Here is a 22850-nt window from a genome sequence, read left to right as displayed (position 1 = left end):
ATAATAAGGAAAATTGAAGCCCAATGTGACTGAAGGTTCGAAAAATTGTTTTGGTAAAGACGAGGTTTCAAAACCGATTTTCCATGCAAGACATACAATCTAGGATTTACAGGCATCATTATCATATCAACACACAAAACTGATATCAAGTTCGGAAACTAAAGGGGTTATTCAGGAACGCAAAGCTGCTGAATTGGGATGCAGGGCCAGTGGCATATTGTGAGACTCAATATCAATAAAACGGTTGGGAGATTTAGAAGCTTCTGAGTTTTCCGAATCCATTGGACTTTCTTGAACTATCTTTGCATGATCCTCATTTGAATCAGATTTACATTGGTCTTCTTCGTCTTCTTCCTCTGCTGTTTCTAACCACGTTAACCAGCGATTGACCTGAAAATAAAAGTCACTGTGATGAAATAATTAACGAGAGATTTAATAAAATAGTTTGCGTACCCTAATAGGAACTAGGATGTCAAGATAACAAACATACAAAACCGAAGCAATGAAACAAACAAATTATCAAATAAAAATAATATGGTAATAGTGGATGTTTGCTTAGATTTTGACGGTCACCGGATGTCAACTTTTTCTGTGGGTAAGAAGGATTCTCTACATGTATAAATCGGAGAATAGGTAAGAGCAAAAAAGAAAGTGAATTAACACCATGGTGGTATGTCCAACAGACAAATAATCATACACCAAAAAATGCAGTTCAGAATATGGATGAACTCAAAGTCCTATAGAAAGGAAGAAATGATGAACGAAAACAACTAGTGAATCGAGAGATGATCGGAAGTTTTCTGATCACCTTCGAGCAACAATGCATGTTTGAGATATGTTCTCCTCCTCTGAATAGAAAACGCTGATTCAGGACGGGTCTGCGTTGTTGTCTGGATTGATCAAATGGAGTGAAATAGATTATTGCATCGACCAATTTACTCATCCTGGCTAGTATTCAAACAGCTTGCTTGGGTTTGCCAACTCGCATCATTAGTTGTGTTGGCGAGATCTTCGTCTGTCGGCGACGAGGGAGTATGCTGTTCAGAAGTTTGCTTTGTGTTACTTAATAGTTGTAAAGCGTTATACTAAACAAAGATGGAAAATTATTTAATGAAACTGTGAATTTTTATCAACTGCAGTGAATGGGATACGTATTGCGTCCACAGAAACACCACCTAATTCGACGCGCGATGTTGGCTGGGGTAGAAATAGGTTGGAAAACAAACTAGTGACCTTCAAAGCAAATAACGGCATAAGTTAGTAGCTCTTGGTTTGTAGATGTAAGCTACCCTGTGATAAATGGTTGGAGACGTTGAGTAAGATGAGTCACAATCGGTTGCGTTGGGACAGATGCATTTACTTTTGCCTTCCCTTAGATCCTGAATTTTAAAATTATCTCGTGATTTTGCATTCCACAAATTCATATTTTCTTCTTGAACCATACATATGCTGACTGTTTCTACTACAACTGATGTTATTACCTCTAATATTCTGATATCACAGTTTTCTTGATATAATATGGCAACCTGAACTGATGTATATATAAACTAGATCCTACAATGTATAATAAGTCACTGATTAATTACCATAAAATATCAAATTAACATGACAAACAATGTACCTCAAATAGTGCTTGGCCTTTAGCAGGATAACTGGGATTCACTTCTTCTTTCCATGATAAAAAGGCGTCTTCACATACAAGCTCACAATTATAAAGGTTCATAAAACAACGAAACAAAAACCCTGTAATAAAACATGAAACGAGCATTACTTTAGTGCTGACAAAACTCATTTCTAAACAAAGCTTTTTTATGACATATTCCTTTAACTGAAAAGCTAATTAGTATAAAATTATTGGGGAATTATTAATAGCTCGAGACTTGAACTGAGCAAATAATCCATTAGTTTCTTTTTTTACAATAACGCAGTTCCTTAACAGAGATTAGTTTCAAAATGTTAAGCGTGAATTAGAAATTTTGTACATCGAATAGACGTCAAAACAATTTGGTCCTTATTTGATTGATAATAGCAATAAACGATCTAGTCACCGACTACCGACGAAGATAATTCGAAAACAAGAATGGAAATTAATTAACTTGCCAGGTACTTGAGTATGAGTCACACTAAGTTTGAGGACTAATGATATTGCCCGGTTGTTCAGACCGAGGTAGATGAAGAGGGGGGACAAACCTGAAGGTTGAACACCTTAACCACTAAGCCACCATTCAAAAAAGAGAAGATTAATTGTTCCTATGGAATTCATTTATTTTCAAGACTTTTATTACGAACCGACTAGTGGATGCCAACCGAGTGACGTCAACAATGTAAAGCGAATTGAGTTAAACTGGAAACTATGAGCAACGAAAATACTCCCAAAGGTAGATAGTGCTGCGTTTGTCAAGAGGCTTGAAGAAGGACAATTAACTTCCCTTTTCGTAAGTTTAGGGTGACTATTAATATATAAGCACTTCGATTTTAAAGAAAATCTAAACCAAGCAACATTATACGATACGAAAAGCACATGATCACATTTCCCAATATATGAATAGGTGCGAATATAAAAATCACAGTAATCTGTCAAAGACTGAGTTTTCAAGAAACCTAAGGATATTCCAGGCTGTGTGGAAGTTATCTCTAGGAGATTCTTGCTACACCAACAGTCAGCGAAAATTAGCACCTCATAATCACATGAGACCTATGCGAAGTGTACTACCTAGAAACATGTCCCTACAATTTACGGTGATTCTTAACAAAAGAACAAGGATAAGTGAAATTAAAAGTTACGAATCATGATGATTATAAAGACCAGGTAGATGACTTCATATTAAGATGAGTGTAAATAGGAAGATCCTACTGACCGTACCTTTTGGACCAAAATGTCGTAGATAATGTCGAAAAAAAAGGATGATTAGTTGATTATAAATTTGTAAACCGTGTAAGTCTTATCCATTATAGACTCAAAGAAATTCCGTGTATCATCTGCTGCAGCTCGCATTTAACTTAAAAATAAGGAACTAACAAGACATTTTATGTGACTGAAAAGTTTTTGATTCATTGATGTGAGACTATTAGTGTCGTTTCTGATAAAATCCTAGAAACGACTACGGATACATAACATATGGTCAAGTTACCCAGTTTTAGTTTGAAACTCTGTCAAGTGATTGAATGTTTCAACTAAATACTCTTCTGAACCTTCATGTTGTCTTCTGTGATGCACTCATCAATAAAGTTTAACACCTGTAATTTTTAAACATCAAATTAACAACATTCATAAGTCATCAAAAAGCATAAAATGATGTAGCTTAGAGTAAGCACTACCATCCTGTGTTAAATGAATTAAATCTACAAATAGGATGCAAAATAACTGAAAGATAACAGCAAAGGAACCCATATAGAAGCAAAATAAGCGTTTTCAATTATTCCATTAGGTTTATCATGATAAAAATCTTTACCACCAACTGATATAAAAATGATTTACTGGACAACATAATTTGAAAGTATACTGACCTTTAGGCATATTTTTATCAACCCAGAAGGACTGCAGGTCATGAAGAGCATCCAACTGTCGGTCTGTTGAGCTTCGTAAAACCTCGATAAGTACATGAGGTACTATGCACTCCCACGCAGCTTTTTCTCTAGCCATTAAAGTGGGGGGTGAAGACAAACTCCCAAGATCAATAATTCCTACTCTGTGAATATATTCATAAATGACTGGCAAGCAAGCATGAATGTAGTCTGATGCTCGTATCCTGGCATCAATTGGATGATTTGAAAGGTAATCGTTGAATTTAGAAGCTGTGATTTTGTCAGACTCTTCTGGACATTTCCCTTCTAAGGATGAAGTATCCATAATAAGGTGAGATAGTTCCGTTGACAATCGTAAGCTTGGGACGAGAAAATCTAAATTACGTTCTTCTAGCAAAGACAACAAAGCTTCGTTTGTTTGACTCCCTTCTATAGATAAAATATCATAAGTGTAATAAAAGTAAATACTACTATTAGAAATATATGTTGAACAATTACAAAGATAGAATGACGTAGAATAAAGTGTTCAAGTCCGAAAACATTTAATTCATACGCACACTGGCGGTAGCGTACAGTGGCTTCCGTAAATGTATATCCTGAATGGTAGCACACAGAACATACACTGTAGCTGCCTCTGTATTCTTCAGTAATAGTTCAAATCCTTAGAAAATGGTTACAAAAATCTAACTGAAAAGGAAATATTTGACAGAAAAAACGAACCTGGGACCATTTGATTCATTTGCAATTCACTCTCTTGAAATAATTGGATGAGCAAGGAACGTCTGTCACTCAATCCCGCTCCAGATATACAAATTGTTTCACTTCCATCTTCACTAACAATTTGTGATAAACGTTGTAGAACGAGTAAAAACAAGGGATGATGTTTACCCCCACGTAAGGGCTCACCAAATTCAGACAGACTAATATGACGACTCCAAATTAAAGCAGCTGATAATAATGCTAGTTTGGACTTGGAATAAGTTAACTGTGTCACACATAAAATCTTGCTAAGGAGGTTTGACCATACAAGAGATAAAGGATGACACGACAATTTTGTGGGTTTCGTTTTGCGATTATCCTTAGATGCAAGGAATGATGTAGACGCATCGCGATGCAATAGATTTTCAGCACATGCTACTAATATTGCAGCTAATTCACATGGTTCCGCCTCCGCCAACTTAAGATTAGTACCTTGAGGAAACAAAAACTTTTAGGGTAAGATATGAGACATACAAGCAAACAAGTCAATAAAATCCAATGAGAATGTGTACTTGTGAGACTGAAACAGAGCTGTAATAACTATAGAAACATATTTGGAACAACTAAAAATATTGTACAACACTATGTAACATAAAAGCATTCTTGGAAATTAGATGTGTATCAAAATGGTCTGCATCGGCGTTCAGGAATACATGATAAGCATATACCGTCCATACACTGAAAAACAGTATACAATTACTTAGAATCTCCTCAAATAGGCAACTATAATACTAACGTTTTAATTAAATAAATCTCGGTAATGTGAGTCACTTGACAAACCTGTTAGGTTTTACTACATTGTTTCTATGAGAAGCTACTAAGCGTTATAACATATTTCTGAAGCCCACTAACGTAGATATTTGTTAACTTATCATCACCTATGAACTGATATGCCGTACCTAGACCTAGAGCTTTTAAAACCAGAGTAAAAAGGAATAGTAACAATTTCTAAAGAATTATCTCAGGACAATCCGATAAACAATTGATCGATTCACAATAATTTTCGGACATAAATTTGTAATTTCGTACAAATTTCTTTTCGTTTTTTACTAACCTTTGGATCCACTGTGAGAATAATGATGCCTGAAAACAGCGAAAGAAAACCATTGGGTTTCAGCGTTTCAACTAGGAAAATTTTCTCGACAATGTCATTTAGCAGAGCTACAAATACAAGTTTACAGCCTTAGTAAATGATGTCATTGAGAATGTTCTTCACTAAAGCATCTTTAATGTCTGAAAACGTGATTAGTGATAAGAGGAACAATCCTAGACAGACGTTATTTCCACTCGACGTTTATCGTAAAAAATAATAAATGGTAAGTTAGGGGTGTACTTGCACATAGAACCGATGAAGTTGGATCGGTACTTAATAATGAGACAAAAAGGTCACCGGAAAATGCTGAAAAATTTGCCGTTTCTGACGTCTTATATGTCAGCAAAGAGAGGATAATCGATCCGAGTAGAACAACTGCTCATGTAAGCGAATGATAATTTAAAACGTACGGAACATTATTTTTAGACAATAACATGTGCTAAAATAAATATGCAAACGGCAAACCAAAGATCGATTGTTATATAATCTCGAATGAGTCAAAATTTCCAAACAAGCATTTGTCTGAATCTTTAATTTTATGGTGTTGTCCATTTAACAGTCAGACAGACATCAACATCAATGAAACAAATGTGCGTTGGCCCAGGTCGCTATAACTGATTAGCACGAGATGGAAATAACAAGAGACAAAATGAAAATGAAGTGGTAAAAAGGAAAACTAAACTGTGGGAATATGGTTTAAAAAGACATTCGATTAATGTTTATTCTTATATCCTAAACTTATCCACACATTTTACCATTGTCATTATTATTATTATCTTTATCACTATTATTATTACACTTACTAACTTTTTGAGAAATCTATTCAGCATCCACCCCTATCTACTATACCTGACCTAATTCATATTATTCTACACATGACGTAATTTCTGATTTTTATTCCATTATTCTCTCTCACCCAATATTGACCATATTTATTCTGATCATTTAGGTCACAATTTCATTTCACTTATAAACTGATTCAAGTTAACACTTTATATTAGTCAACCCCAACATTAACGATCTGATTTAGTTTTATATGAAAAACAACAATTCTTGATTCACATATTACAATTTTAAATGATGTACTCTGCCTTAAACTTGGCCAATTTTATGGATTATTAAGTTGGATTTATAATTGTAGAACCTGATGAGAAATTATTGAAAAGAATATTCTTCGTTCATATAATTGTTTTAATTCATGTTCTCATGCCTAGGCCGTAATATGCATTTTTCATCGTATATACACTCCACTTTCAAGCATGAAGGGTAATGATATAAATGTATGAATGACATAGTCTTCAATGGGATAATTTAATGGACACAACTGAAACTCGAACATATAACTTAAGAATAAAAATAAAGCAACTAGTCTCACCTTCTTCACATAAATGTAAAACAGCGACGGCAAGAACTTCGGTTGTTATTCGACTGAAATCCGATGAATTTAATTGATTTTTAACCAGGATAGGATCACGAGAATCTCCCAATAAAGTGAGCTGTAAATTAAAAGTTTAGTGAGAAGCAATCAAATTTATTTCTGTTAATACATTTGGTATCATGATGAGCTTGATGGTTAAGGAGTTCAACTTTCAGTCAATAAATCTTAGGTTTACGCCTCAATAATCCTACTTTCGTTTGGGCAACTGAGTAGCATCATTAAACACTTAGTGTAGCTCATCCCGACCGTTGTTGCTACCTTGACGTGGTGGTCCGGCTTGCCTATCGTGATGAAGCAACCGAGCTATACTGGCTGGAACAACCGTTCCTCAAGTTCCTACCATGTCAGAGAGGTCGGTTGAAGAGCGGCAAGACTAAAAGCAACAAACCCAAGGTCCGAAGGCGAAGTCGTACTGCTGACTGTACAGAGGTGTAACAGCAGTAAGGTGTTCCCTTCAGACAACCAGCATAACAGCGATGCTGCCATCCCACAAGGAGGGGTGGGGTTAGAAAAGGTCGACCCTAAGAATGCACACCTCGCCTTATCCCACGGATATCCGTTTTCGGAGGTAGGGTCTCAACAAGTACGGAGCTAACACAAAAATTACCCATAAAAACGTCGTGTGTGACCGACCTCAAGCAGTTTTCCCTTGGGCTATGCAGTCACGCTCTCAGGTCACTAAGACCACCTCTAATCCAATTTCCTTTTCAGGTACCTCCAGAAGAACCCTTCCACGGTGTGGGCAACCGGGAAGTGAATAACCACCCTCATACCTCTAACAGCACTCAAGACCACTGTATTCATAATCCACCTCCGTCTTCACTTCCTATTATTCCTCCTACATCGACTTTCACCTCTAAACTTCCTTTTTCGGCTTCCCCCTCGAGTGTCACCATAGCCAACGATTCTAGTGCTCAAAACACTGTCCCAGGTCTACTGAAACCTCGCTACAAACTACACATTGGAGCCTTCAACGTACGCACCCTAAGTCAAATCAGTCAACAGGCTTCCCTGGCTAGAACCCTAGAATTTCGTACCATTGATGTATGCTGTGTCTCTGAAACACGCATACAGGATCCCAGTGTGGTCATTCACTTGACCTCACCTCGGCAAAACGGAGAGCCATCGAGATACACCCTCCATGTATCTGGTGACCCGACGGCCAGTTCTCGTGGACTGGCATGTGTAGGCATAGCACTAAGCATGAGGGCGGAACAAGCACTGTTAGAGTGGATCCCCGTTAACAGTCGTTTATGTGCTGTTCGGCTAAACGGCTCCGTAAGAAGTCGGAAGGATAGGGCACACATAGTTGCCTTTTTGTCGTTTCTGCCTACACTCCCACCGACTGCAGCTCAGATGTAGTGAAAGATGGATTTTACAGAAAGCTATCTGAACTTCTTCAGAAAGCTAAACGTTCAGACACAGTACTCGTAGCAGGTGACTTTAACGCCCAAATAGGTAGTTTAAACCAAACAGAAAGGCATTTAGGTGGGTGTTTTAGTATTCCGGCATAACGAACAGATAATGGCGATCGTCTGCTGCAACTGTGCTCAGAAAATCGTTTATTTTTAGCAAACACAAATTTTAAGCATAAGGAGAGACATCGTCTAACATGGCGACCCCCTACACCGAACCAACGATGGACTCGAATAGACCATATTGCCATCAGTCATCGTTGGAGAGAGTCGGTAAAAGATTGTCGCTCATTCTGGAGTACCTGCTTGGACTCCAACAACGCCCTAATACGGGCACGCATCTGCTTACGCCTCACTGGACGCAAAAAAGCCACACTAAAAAGAGCCATTAGAACTGAATTGAGTAACGAGAAAACCAAAAGTAGGTTCCAGGAACAACTGAGGTCACACTTAGGTAGTTCTGAAAACGAGGTTGACGCAGATGTTGCTTGGAAAGCTATGCAAACTGCTGTGGAAACAGCAGTGACTTCTATCAGTGATTTAAATCAAAGGATTACAAAGAACTAATGGACTTCCTCTAGGTCTATTGCACTGATGGATTCTCGTAAACTCATCCCCTCAGGCACTGAACACGATGAAGAGCGAAAACAAATCAGATCTAGGTTAGGCAAAAGTCTAAGGAACGACCGTGAGAAGTGGTGGACAACGAAAGCAAAAGAGATGGAAAAGGCGGCGGCTATAGGGAACTCAAGACAGCTCTACAAACTAATAAAAGAAACTGGAATTAATAAGTCAAGTGTAAGTCCGACTGTTCCGGAAAAAGATAATACCCTCATCTGCTCTCAGTCCAGACGTTTAGAACGATAGATGGAACATTTCAGAGAACAGTTCAGCTGGCCTTCAGCTACTTTACAACTACCCTTCGTTGCCAGACAATGTGGATGGAACATTGAAGTAGGTCCCTCAACACTAGCAGAAGTTCAAAAGGCTATAGTTATTCTGAAACGAAGAAGGGCAGCTGGTCCAGATGGACTGGCTCCAGAGGTCTTTAAGCATGGTGGTTCAATTTTAGCGATTAGGTTGACTAATATTTTAGCTAAGATCTGGGAGTTAAACGTTATTCCATCTGACTAGTCGCAATCACTTATCGTCCCAATATATAAGAAAGGGTCAAAATCATCTTGTGACAACCATAGAGGGATTAGTTTAACTAATATAGTATCTAAAATACTAGCCTCGATAATTATCAGACGATTAACTAAGACTCGTGAACTGCAAACACGAGAGAATCAAGCTGGCTTCAAGCCTGGTCGTAGCTGCATCGACCACATATTCACCATTCGTCAGGTTCTAGAACATAGGCATACTTATCAGCGTCCGACAATGGTGGTCTTTCTTGACTTAAAAGCAGCATTTGACTCGGTAGACCGCGAGATTTTGTGGCAGTGTCTGTCATTGAAAGGCGTACCTTGGAAGTACATAAACCTTGTGAAGGCTATTTACTCGAACACCACCAGTCGAGTTAGAGCTTATGGCGAACTGTCATCTGCTTTTGCAACCTTAAGTGATGTCCATCAAGGCTGTCCAATTTCTCCATTTTTGTTTAACTTCATCATAGACCTATTGATGGAAATAACATTCTCGTCGACTGAATTCTCGGGTATTGATCTCCTACCAGGAGGTCCACTTATCGACTTAGAATACACAGATGACATGATCCTGTTTGGTGAAGATGCTGATAAAATGCAGTCTTTTGATAGCACTAAGCAACAATGCCAGAATGTTTGGAATGCACTTCTCTCCCTCTAAATGCAAGTTGTTGCTTCAGGACTGGTCTGCGTCAACACCTGAACTAAGGATAGGGAGTGAAGTAGTCGAACGCGTTGACAACTTCACTTATCTTGGAAGTCTGATCAGCCTTAATGGGTTGGTGTCTGACGAAATCTCAGCACGGATTCGAAAAGCTCGTTTGGCTTTGGCCAAATTACGTCACTTATGGCAGAGGCGAGATATCCGTATATCAATTAAGGGACGAATATACTGCGCGGCAGTCTGTTCTGTTTTAATTTACAGCAGCGAAACATGACCATTAAGAGTAGAAGACACTCGTAAGCTACTAGTATTTGACCACAGATGCCTTAGAAATATTACTGGCGTCTGCTGGGATCACCGGGTAAGTAATAGTGAGGTTAGACGCAGGGTATTAGGGAATGATGGTAAATCAGTCGATGAGGTTGTGAATCTTCATCGACTGAGATGGCTGGGCCACGTGTTACGTATGTCCGAACACCGATTACCACGACGTGCAATGCTAACCGGTGTTCGGGATGGTTGGAAGAAAGTTAGGGGCGGCCAAACCAAAACGTGGCATCAATGCTTGAAGTCACTAGCTTCTAGTCTGAGCCATGTTGGTCGATACAGACTACTTGGTTGGGGTCCGCGTGACTGTCGTAACCAATGGTTGAAGACTCTTGGTGACATGGCTCAGAATCGATCACAATTGCGTCGGTGTATACACTCTCTGTCTTCCCTTAAACTGAGATTGAAATCGTTTCATATCTTTCTTTCTACGAAATAATTCTTTCTTCCTGTACTATATCCTTATTGCAATCTTTCTTTTATATATTACCACCTCTGAATTAACTACTTTTATGAATCCGGTGTCCATCTTGTTGCGTTAATGAGGTATGGCAACTTGGACCGATGCATATATGTGCCTGATCCTACGTTGTAGCTGACTGACTAGTGTAGCTCATACAAAGGTACCCGGTGAATGCTTATTACTATTATTAATTGTTAGAGACTAAAACATTGTTCCTTGATATATATATATATATATATATATATATATATATATATATATATATATATGGTGAAAAACCGAAACATCTCTGCGCTCTAATTACTGTTTTACTTAATACCCATATAGGAATTTTCACTACATAGCAATATAATGACGCTACACTCACATCTAGAAAGTGAATAGAAAATTTATAAAAGAACTTCGCTAAATGAAAGTATAGTTTAAATAAATAAATGTTTATCTTATAGAATGATTAGCTACTTAAGTTACTACGTCTGAGTGTTTGATTTTACGAAATAGGGAAAATAGCTCCGGGTTTCGTTCAATGACAGTATAAGCCAAAACTACGTATAACTGATATGATGGATAAGAATTACTCCTAATAGTCAGGTTTTAACTGACTGAAGGGTGAGCAATTTTTTTGTTAATAGTTTGTATGTTTTTTTTATTTAATCAAGTTTTTTGGTCAGTGCTCATGTTTCTTGATATCTATACAACAGGGAACATAATTAAATAATTCGTTCTTGTAAGTAGTTAGCACTCAGTAATACCACGTTATCACATTTCATTTACTGGTTCGCATTCTTCGTTCTAATAATCCAAAACTCATATTATTAAAACCTTATTTGATAACATCCATCATTTCATATTTTTAAAGTGCTATCCACTCTGATACTGCAAAAGTAGCTGTCAACCGAAACCCAGTCTTGGAACGATCCCTCAGCTATTTAACTCAATCCTTCACATAGACCTCAGGCCCGACAAGATCTAGCCCTTCCATTGAAGTTGGTTTTGGTTGTGCGAAATTGTATAAGCCGATGGCATTCGCAAATAAGGCTACAGATGTAATATTTAGATCTTGCAGGTTAACATTACAATAAAAAATGACTACAAAAACTTACTAATCTAAGGGCGATTTTCCTGTTTTCATCAACAGCGTGCGTGGTATTGTAATTGTTTTCAGCAAGATTGTTTGATGACTGGACCATGTTGTTCAAATTAGATGATCTAACCTGGTCAAATTTACGATTACATGGTTTCTGAACTGCTGCTTGAATATCCGGGAAATTCGGTTTGTTTATTAAGTGAGGACGTGAAACAGAAGATTGTGGTTTAAACGGAAGAGTTGGATTTGAGCTACCATAAATCGCCGTGTTTGGAACACATTTAGGATAAGACCAAACAGGTTTTTGGGTACTGGCTTCATCTCCACCACTGACCGATAACCTTTCTTTTTGCAGGTACGCAGGCTTCGAAAAAAACCCAAACAAATGAAGGTCAGTTATACTTGTTTAATAAGTGGGTCGGGACAACAACCCAAGTACAAAACCAATCAGAGATAAACTGATATCATTACTGAATGTCATTAAATAGAATACTATATTCATGTATTATCAAAGTAAACAGACACTAGAAATGTAAAAAGAGAGGGTCACTAGTGTACAGTGTCAATATTTAACTAACAGTTTGATTGTATACACATACTAGGAACTAGACTACGTTTGTAGTTAGGAAAGTTAAGTTTCACATAACTTAGTGTTTTCGGTTGATTGAGATTTAAAATTTGTTTTTACCACAGTAACAGACGCCTCTTGTTGGTTTTACGTAGTTATTTCTGACAAAGTCCAAAAAACCAAACTCAGTGAGGTGCTCGTTGACTTTCATAAATAGTGACTGATTGAGACTTTCAGGTTTTTTGGTTCTCATTGCATAAACTTTGATCAAGTATACTAACCCACAAATATCTTGATGTTAAGACGATACACAAATGAAGCAATAACACCAAGAACAAAAATAGAGAAGTATAGTAAACTTGAGATATTAAACACTAATACCAATTATTTGAACAAGTGGAACAGAATGAAGAGTTGGATCCTTAGACTACAGTAAGATTCTGAATAAAACGGAATTACGTCCAAAAACGATGTTTGGTTTCAGGAAACTAATGAGAAGATTTAAGAGATTTACCTCAAAAGGATCAGAGGAACTGACTTGACCAATGAAATGGATAAAAGACGTGGTGCAGGATGCACTGTTTTTGGAAATGGATGTCATATTATCAGAAGTGGATTTTGTATGGAAGCTCTGTACTTCCGAATGGACAGGTTGTTTTGTTTCGTTAAAAACATTTGATGTCGAGTTATTCTGCAAATTCCCAGCAGCTTCCGCAGCCAGTTTTCTGAGCATTCGAGGAGGTAAATTAGAATTAGTTGTTGATATGCCGTTACTCAGAGTAATAACGGAGTTCCGTAGTTTTGGGTTGACACCACGTACCCACCCTAAATCGCTACTGACTTCATTTTTCTCCGTTCTTTTGGTCCAGCTGTCAGTGTTATTTGGTTTAGAGCCTTGATGAGGAATATTGTTTGAATGGGACAAATCATTTTTGCTAGACAAAAAGCGTCGATTAGCTGTGGCAACACCAGCCTGTGGACGTCCATGAAATTGACTGATGGGGCTCTCTCCAATACGATTTCTGTTATCCAACAAACAGAAATCACGAGGACTTTGACGACAGAGTTCTTCACCCATTCGCGCCAACTCCATCCAACTTTTAGCTTCACCAGTATTAAGTCCATTATTATTTTTCGATGAACTAGAGCTCAGACCACTTATGAAAGGAAATTCGCCATTCACTGAAGAGTTACTTGAAGCTGATGAGTGACCCATAAAAGCACTCCCAGGTACATTTGGCTGTGTGACAGAGCGCTCACTTGGAGTTGGGGCAACAAGGACTCCAGATTCCTAAAAAGTAAAGCGGTATTAAAAACAATGTGGCGGAAATGGAAAACAGAAGAATTTAGGGTGAGACTATAATTTATGGACGATCTTTGAGCGACGCTGAAGTGACCTTGAGAGTGAACAGCTACTAGTTAGGACTAAATGAGGGTTATACAGCAGTTAGAATTCTCATTTACAGTTGATGGTTAGGGTTAAAAATTAGATTTAGGGTTTTCATCACAAACTGACATCAGTTATAATGCCAAAACTCTATTTAGCCAAATGTATGAATGAATTCCGCGCCCGAATTCGTGACTCGTCGTCTTATATCTGATTGGTCCGTCCATAAATTAGTCTCGCCAAATTTGGTTGTTAGAATAATTAGTGGTTTCTTAGAAGGAAATAAAACTAGTTCGTTATGTTGCTCAAATGTAATAAAATCCATGATAATTGAGAACCAATGAATTATTAGCCGTAAAACAATTGTATTATTTTTATTTGCATCCACATGAACTTCAGTACACAGAAGCACTTACCTCCCTCTACCAACTAACGCGAATCAATTGGATTGCAGAAATGTTTTTTCTTGGTAATTAAACAATTCCAAGCAACTCCATCATTTGCAAAAATAATGTAGCCTGTAAATAAACTACATGTAACGTTTTGCTTATTGTAACTCGGAAATTAAAGAACATAGACTGGATTTATCTTATTCTTAATAGGCTTCAGATAATTCCAAGTTATTTGCTGGATCCTCAATGAAGTGGATTTAACAAACTAGTAAAACCAAATGTCATCAATTTTTACTTCGTCCCTCTTTGTGTTTTTATTTTTATGTGGAGTATTGATACTCACTAACAAAATTGATAGGACCACTACAAAATTTAACAAAAATTGGATGTGATGATTCATGTTAAGGCAAACTTAATGGCAAGAAAATACTTTGAAGACAGATTTTTAAAAATAAAATTCACGTTGACACAAAACATTCGGCAAAATTTTACTTTTAATATTTCCAAGCGAATATCTCGAAGGAAACGTGGCTTGTTTGTTTCTGTACGCTGACCAGCTCGACGTGGAATCCAATTGTTTTCCCTTAGGTCTATCAAATCTTCAATCATGAACCGCACTCTAGAAGATAAGATGCAGTTATCATTCGGCTTCGAAAACTTTTTTCCTTCCGTAGATACATTTTCATGTTTGTTGGATGTTAATCCATTTGAATCGTAAGCGCGTGATAATATACGACGCAATCGATGAAAATATTGATCCATTAAGTTTTTCGCTTTCGGTGTGTCCATGTGCTTCCCAACAGCAGTCAAGAACTGACAAAGACATTCCAAGTCAGCGGACAAAGAGCGCTCCCGAATTGTATGGGCTGCAAAAAACATTTACACAACTGCATAAAAACCTATAATGAGGGTTGACTTAGCGGAAACTAAGACAAGACAATGATCAATACAACATTAGAGCAATGATATAATTCATTTACCGAGTATGCCTGTATTTATTGCGTACCGTAAAGGTCGGTGGTATAACCTGGTTTTCTAAAGCAATATGGAGTCTGAACATATGATCTACTGATTAAAATTCAAGTGATTTAGCCACTAGGCCGGTTCTTCGCTAGCAGTGTCCAACTGATGATCTGGATCAACTCATAGATAAATACTTATATGTCCATTAGGGTGAGCGGTCCTAAACCTGCAAATTTAATTCGTATTCCACTGAATATCCATGAACCTCAACAAAAATGGACGAGCTAAATTTAATGTAGAGGTTAATCATAATTAAAGATATCCAGCTCGGGGACAGCAGGCTTTGATGCCAGTAGTCGTAATTCCACTAAGAAAGGTTACTTGTCTCACTTCAACTAAACTTTATTTAGTGATAATTTTAACACAGATATTGGTACAAGGAGGCACCAAATATATATGCGCCACACAATTCTCATTCGACATGTGTGAGGGCTGTGATACTGCCCGGGTGCCCAAACCGAAGCAGGTGGTTTTCTTAGGGGGTCCACTCCCCTCAACTAAACTGAAGAATAGGGGAATGAATTACCATCTGTCTCATAAAAGCATCAAACCTAGGAGAAGTCATCAACAAACAAACTTAAAATAGGCACCCACTAACCTACTCAGAAGTGTTCTGAAGTCTCGAATAATGAGCAGATATGTTGTAAAATGATAGCAATTTCTATTGGTTTCTTTTACGTGGAAAGCAATCGAAGTTACCGACCTAGAAATAAACAGGTAGCTTCAAAGTACCAAGCGAACAGGTAAACAACGGTTTAGGTCTGATAGTCTAAAACAAGATCAACGAAGGATTAGTGAGCGCTCGCAGGCTTTTGTATCAAGCCCAGAGCAGCTGCTGAGAAGAAAGATATACATATTCCTGAACCAATTAGATTGACATTGCATACATCGATTCACTGACCTAATGAACAGGACTTTTCTTGACCTAACCTGATACTTACGAAAATTCTACTCCGTACTATAAAAGTTTACTCGCCTGTTTTGTTTTTTTCCTGCGCAGATGTATGTATCTCCGAATCGTTGACTGAACTAAGTTGCCCTTTCCTGGAAAGAAGTTCTTGAACACAGTTATGCAGAACTTTTTCGGACATAACACCACAAATCCCAAGTTCAGCGATGAAGCGTAGATTCCCCAAGCACTTCTGACGTGAGATCTGATCATCACAAACATCTCTGGTCTTGAACTCATCTTCACAACACTTAATTAAGAATATCTGAAAAGTCTGAAGGGAGGTTAACAATTCAATTAATTTACCGATTGAGAACCCCCTGACTCAAAATTAGGGATACTACTGCATAGTTTTAAACACAATTGGGCGTACAAAGAAGTAAATTTTGGTTCATTGATGGCTTTTTGATAAATCTAAAGTGGTAAGTACTGATAATAAGCTTACTAATTGAGCAATGACATGAAGGGAAGTTGAAGTGATATCTAAGCTAAGAAGTTTATCACCCTGTTGTTCGAAATTTTCAGCAGTAAGCTTATTAAGAATGCTAATTCGGAATTATTCAAATGGAGCAAACTTACAACAGAACCTCCTTACGAATAGAATCGGTATGGCTTGATTTTGAAGCCAGCGTGACGCCAGCGGTCCATCTCGATGTGTGAGGCTCACGTGAAATTTCTGATTTATTAGAGATTAAGTAACTATCTGAAGACTTGTTATTCCGACCGGCTGTCTCTAAGCAAGCAGTCCTTCCAGCTTTGTCCAGAATGTTGATATTAAAGGGCGAATAACTTTGATCCCAAACCAAACCTAATAGAAAAACACTGGAGATGAAACAGAAGGCCAATACATATAAAACAGGCCCGCAGTACAGAGCCACAATCGGAATTTGTATTTACTTACAGGGGAATTGAAACTAAATGGACTCTGCCGCCAGTTTCGTCAGGTATTAAAACAAGACGTTTATGATTGAGGTCAGATTTGACATTACTTCTATTCTCGCAACCATCCCTATCTTCCAATCTTTTTTTACATGATCTACACAGTTCTGGATTTTGGTTTTTCAGGGAATTATTTGGTTACATATGTCTATTATCCCTCGTCAAAGAGCATAGGCCGCTCACAGGCACTCTCCACCCAACCCTGTGCTGGAAAATCTTTTCCAGTTCTTTCCAGCCGCTATTCATCCTTCTCATGTCTGACTCCAATTCTCGGCTCAGCGTGTTCATTGTCCTTCCACTTTTCCGTTTCCCTTCAGGATTCCAAGTTAGCGCTTGCTTCGTCATGCAGTTTGAATATTTCTGCACAGTCCTATCCGCCTCTAGAGTCTTTTCCCAATCCTTTCAGTTGGAGGCTGGTTTGTTCTTTGCCATAGTAGGTCGTTGCTGACCGTGTTTATCCAACGGATCTGGTGCATCGTGAGTAGACAATTGTTTACAAATACATATACCTTTCGGATGATGGCTGCTTAGTTCCCCAAGTTTCAGTTCCATTCGATCGAACTGTTTTTACATTTGTATTGACAATTCTGATTTTGGTACTGGCTGACAGTTGCTCTGCTCATATGCACAGTCCGAGCAGTCTAGATGCATCCAAACTGTCCACTGTATTTATTGCTTGTCCTGAGATGTTGAGGTCTTTATAATCCAGTCAATCACTATGTAGAAGAGGAAGGGCGGGATTAAGCAACCCTGCCTGACACCGGTTTTCATTTGGAATTCATCTATCAACTGCTCTCCATGAACGACTTTGCACTGTAGTCCGTTGTAAGAATTCTGTATGACGATGACGTTCTTCTCAAGTACACTAGTGTCGAAGATTATCCCACGAGGTTCTCCTATCCATGCTGTCAAGTGCTTGTGTCTTTCATTCGGTTCAGCAACATTGTTGAAAACTTGCCCTGACACTGACAATAGCATGATGACTCCATAGTTCTCACGTTTTCTCAGATTTCCTTTCTTTCGTATCTTGATGAGGTGACCTTCTTCCCAGTCTGCCGGCACTTGTTCTTCATCCTAAATCTTCCTAAATAGCATACTTGAAGTTTCTTCAATGTCTGACTTCAGTGGTTCAGCTGTTGTATTGTCAGGTCCTACTGCCTTCCCACTCTTAATTTGTGTGATGGAAATCCTGACTCCCCCCCATCGTTGGTGGAGTGACATCTATGGGAAGGTCTGTGGATGCTGCTTCGATGTACGGTGGATTCAATGGAGTTGGTTTATTCAAGAGTTCTTAAGAGTGTTCTACCCATCTGTTCCTCCGTTCTCAATTTTTACTAATCGACTTGCTTTCCATGTCTTTGACGAGTTCAAAAGTAGCTGATTCCAGACCACTGAGATTCAAAAATGGTCTACTTGAAGCCTCAAACTGAGTACTCCTAAAGACATAGATCTCAACCACCAAAGAAGTTGCTTTAATATAGATAAGTTAAAAGCCGCGAAACGAGGAAGAAAAATTGATCAGTTAGTAAGATTGGGTGAATGGGCTACACGTCTCCTCTGAACGATTGCTAATAAAGTGTACACGATTCCTTAATACATATGTTTTGTCAAATGAGTTTGACAGCATACATATTTTTACCACAACTGGTCCTCACGCATTATTATGAACCCTTTCATGTTTCTGTAGAAGTTTTGTTCTCTGAGCTGGCTCGTTTGGTCGCATAGATCTCATCGTTCTTCTGAACGACATCATCAGCACAAAATGTTTGTGCTAAGAGAACAAAACTTCACCGAAGTCGTCCACCTAAGCTATAATTCTTGCCCACCACCCTTTCATGTTCATCACATAGATAGTAGTGCAGAGTGTTATGATTGCTCTGGTTTTGGCCAGGTGTGTAGTGTGTTTGCGAAATAAACGTCTCCGGACAGTGTAGCGGTTAGGCTACCAAGTGATACGGATCCGAATCTGGATGTCAGAATTTCCTAGGAAGGAACATAGGACTTGGAAAGTGAACCTGAATTATTAGAGACTTTTTAAAAATGTAGATTGTCAAATGCTTGCGGAGACACATCTGTAGAGACGGGCTTCTACATAATTTTCCATTTGCATACAAATAATATTGTGCCTTTTTAGTGTAAAGAAAACTAGGGACCTGAGGAGTTTAGTGGTACGAAACTAAACTGCATCTGGACATCTCTTCAGACTCCTTTCTATCACTGATTTTTCAAACCTTTAGTGACCGAAACAGTGAAGGGTGAAAGCATATGCAACTCTAAACACATTATGGGAATTCTGAAAGGAAATTACGTTTAACATCCATGTGATCTTACTTCTATCATTCTCAACAGGTAATCAATGATCCGGCGACAGCAGTTTTCCGGTGACCGCATTGACCTGAGAGAAAATCATTCATTCGACACTCACTAACTGTTAGTTACCAGGTCAATTTAGTAAAGAAGTGAATGAACTGACTGCACTGAATGTCGATAACAATTTGTGACTATGCTTATCATGAAGAAGCGAATATACATTGCATATGACGGAATCGAACATCGTCACCCAAATAGGCAACCAGGCTCGAATCAAACCCGATTGGATAAACGAATGCCATCACACGGAGTTTCAGTACATTCGGAAAAAATCGATAACTCCGTTAACTTCATCTAACATATTTCTCTTTGCTTACATAATGTGTCTCATGTCATTCCTACCAGTTTTCTGAAGGGCTTTCGGGTAGTTCACAGACCAATTTGACTTGTTTGTTTTGAAGCATCTGTATGAACATAGTAGGATACCCACTAGACTTGGGCTTGTTTTGTATAGCTTGACAACTCTTTCAGCCGAGAATGGCGAATCTGGCTCGTTATTACTATTTCCTCTTTTTGTGAAGTTATTGCGGCTGCTACAATTTCGGTGTGCTGAGTTACTGTCATTTCAACAGTGTTTTTCGTGTTAAGACACATTTTCTATTGCTTTGAGTTTCTTTCAGGTTTACAGACATATTTTTCGAGATTTCAGTTACGATTTCGTGGAGTTTTGAATAATTCTTCTAACAAAAGGTTAACTTACTTTTCGGAGCGATTAGTTGATAATAATTAAGGCAAGGCCTTATTATTACTACTTACTTAATAGCTGATGGTATTTTGAAGAGTAAGGATAAATGATCGAAGTTGGGGTGCTCTTTCAAGGATAATGTCAAACCTGGTTGTTGTTGGTAGAAGATTGTTGAAGTTGAGAATACTAGAGCTACCTAAGAGTGACTGACTTGGCATGTATGTGTATGTGCCTACATGCTTTAGAAAATCCCCAATGCATGAGCCCCATAAAGAGATATTGTAAAATTATGGTACTTGCTAACGTTGCTAGTTAATGTATATTTAGATTATTTACAGGTCATATTTGCTAAGGTTTGATGTTTTAACAAGCTTATTTCGCTGAAGCATATAAATGTTATTAAAGCTTATTAATGAACCAACGAAACTAATAATTAATATAGATGACCAGTTATTCGTGTCGATTGAGTTAGTATGCCATGAGTACTAACCAATATAACATTACGATAATACACGTGAGCACTAATCAGAGGATTAATAGAATTCTGGTTAAAACAGGTAAAAATCGATCGAGAAAGTTAAAGTGGAAATAAAGATTAACAATAATAGGTTATGTTTCTTTAGTCGGCTTACCAATGTAGAATTATGGTCTACTTCGATATTAATACTGCTCTAATAATAGACCTAATCCTAAAATTGTAGGTGTGTTATGGTGTAACCGCCTAATCTATATGATGTTACGTGGAAGTCACACCAATGTCTACCCTGATACATCGCGTTGTAACAATCATCAATACATGATGAAAAACACATTTAGACTGGAGGTAGAACGATATATTTAATATGGATAAAAATAATGTTACTTATGTAAAACCACGCCTTCACTGCTGAGCCGTGCCATCCGATCAATTAGAACTAAGTCAACTCATTGTTCCCTCCCTCTCCATTGTTGAGTTTTTCTCGACGTTAAATGATGAATATCTATTTTCTCAGTATTTTCGTGTTCAGCTTTGAGGATTGGGTGGTTAGGACTCAATGACACTACAATATTTCTTCATCTACATTTGCACGTAATGTCTGTTCTATCGCTCTTTGCATTTGAGCATTATATGTCCAGAATGTTTCACTATTTCTCAGCTATTAAAGATTTAGTAAAAAGATGACTTCTTGGTGTTTTCAAGACTTTTAACATCGACCAAATCTTCGGTTTATCCAACACCGTCTTCTGGAAATTGTCACATATGACTATATAACTTTCTATAATTGTATCTGAGGCACGTTACCAATGTTCATGAAAGTTCCTTGTTAACAAACGGTTATTAATTTTTGCATTCCGCGTAAAATTCTTCTTTTGGAGTAGATTCCTCGTCTGTGAGACAGAATATAATATTTTCTGGGTAAGTGAAATATATTCCTAATATGAGCATTTCCTTTTACTGAGTTTCTATACTGGTTAGAGTGTTGGTTGGGTATACTTACCACAGCTTTTACTCATTTCAAGGTCACTAAAGCGTCACCCGAAGGTCGCCCATAAATTATAGTCTGACCAGAAAGACAAAATAGAGAAAATTTGGTCTCAGAGGAGAAATTACAAGGTTGTTTGGATGCATACTTTTATTTGAAATGATGTTTAAAAGGTCGATTGATTTGTAAATATAAACACTATGTTTATCGAGCCTAAAGTGCGTTAATTTATTGCCTCTTTTGGATATTTACAGAAGACTCTGAACAGCAATTAACATTCAGACGACAAGCAACATCAGTATTAAAGTTATATGCACGACTGAATGACTTCATAAGGAGCTACTGTATATGCATGTCTTCCGAATACTTTCCAGCTTATATGACGTTATTCTACACAGTTACAATAGGCTATAGGTTTCCACAAATGACACGCTTATAAACCTTAGACGGTCAAAAGTTTATTCGAATGCAGACCATGAAACAAATGACACACTGGAAACAATTTTATTACATTCCTTAAACCGGAGGAATAAATTATATCCATTTTTCGTCGAAACAGTTACTTGATAATGCACTCATGACCTATACCTTCATTGTCAGCCTAAGACTCTCATTAGGGCCAAGAAAACTGAAATTATGATCATTACAGAATGGTATGGTAATTCAAGCCGTATTTTAATAGTATTGAACTGTACACAGATCTTGTGTACACTCGATTTTGAAAAAAACTGCTAAACGAATTATCATTTGCTAAAATTTATTTTCATTCAACATTTAATGAATCGTCTGTGCATATATAAGTCTTGGTAAGATGGTCAAAGTAGACAAATGTTTGATCACGAAATTAATACACTGATACGTACGTAATTATCTAGATGAAACTTACCTAAGTACAACAGCCTTAGATATCTGAAGTCCATAGTAAATCTCATGGAACAATCTTGCTACATGTTTACTTAATATAACGTTGGCTGGGTAGAAGATATATATATATATAATATCAACCTAACTGAATTACCTGCTACAGTGAAGACTGTATCTTCTGTAACAATTTTATCTTGCCTGTGAACTGTCATACCTTATGTAACTGACTGTTATTCGAGAATAAATTATCGTTATTATTAAATAAAAGTTCCTATCCAACAAATGAATACT

General features: G+C 37.6%; 1 protein-coding gene across 1 annotated transcript; it reads right to left on the bottom strand.

The window, feature by feature from the left end:
* On the bottom strand, positions 1-17176 carry MS3_00010932 (uncharacterized protein). The gene is made up of 13 exons (XM_051219344.1): positions 17140-17176; positions 16818-17046; positions 16684-16783; positions 16545-16652; positions 16266-16512; positions 14759-15132; positions 13002-13778; positions 11936-12283; positions 6753-6873; positions 4246-4716; positions 3508-3954; positions 1622-1743; positions 1-390 (listed from the first exon to the last, which is right to left on the bottom strand). Exons 5-13 carry the CDS (start codon positions 16378-16380, stop codon positions 172-174), a joined length of 2994 nt encoding a protein of 997 aa, XP_051066673.1. The 5' UTR covers positions 16381-16512; positions 16545-16652; positions 16684-16783; positions 16818-17046; positions 17140-17176; the 3' UTR covers positions 1-171.
* Positions 17177-22850: the final 5674 nt, after the last annotated feature.

The sequence above is a fragment of the Schistosoma haematobium genome, chromosome 4 (genome assembly GCF_000699445.3).
Source record: "Schistosoma haematobium chromosome 4, whole genome shotgun sequence".
Classification (NCBI taxonomy): Eukaryota; Metazoa; Platyhelminthes; class Trematoda; order Strigeidida; family Schistosomatidae; genus Schistosoma; species Schistosoma haematobium.
The sequence above is the reverse complement of the archived record's forward strand: the minus strand, read 5'-3'. Positions and strand labels throughout refer to the sequence as shown.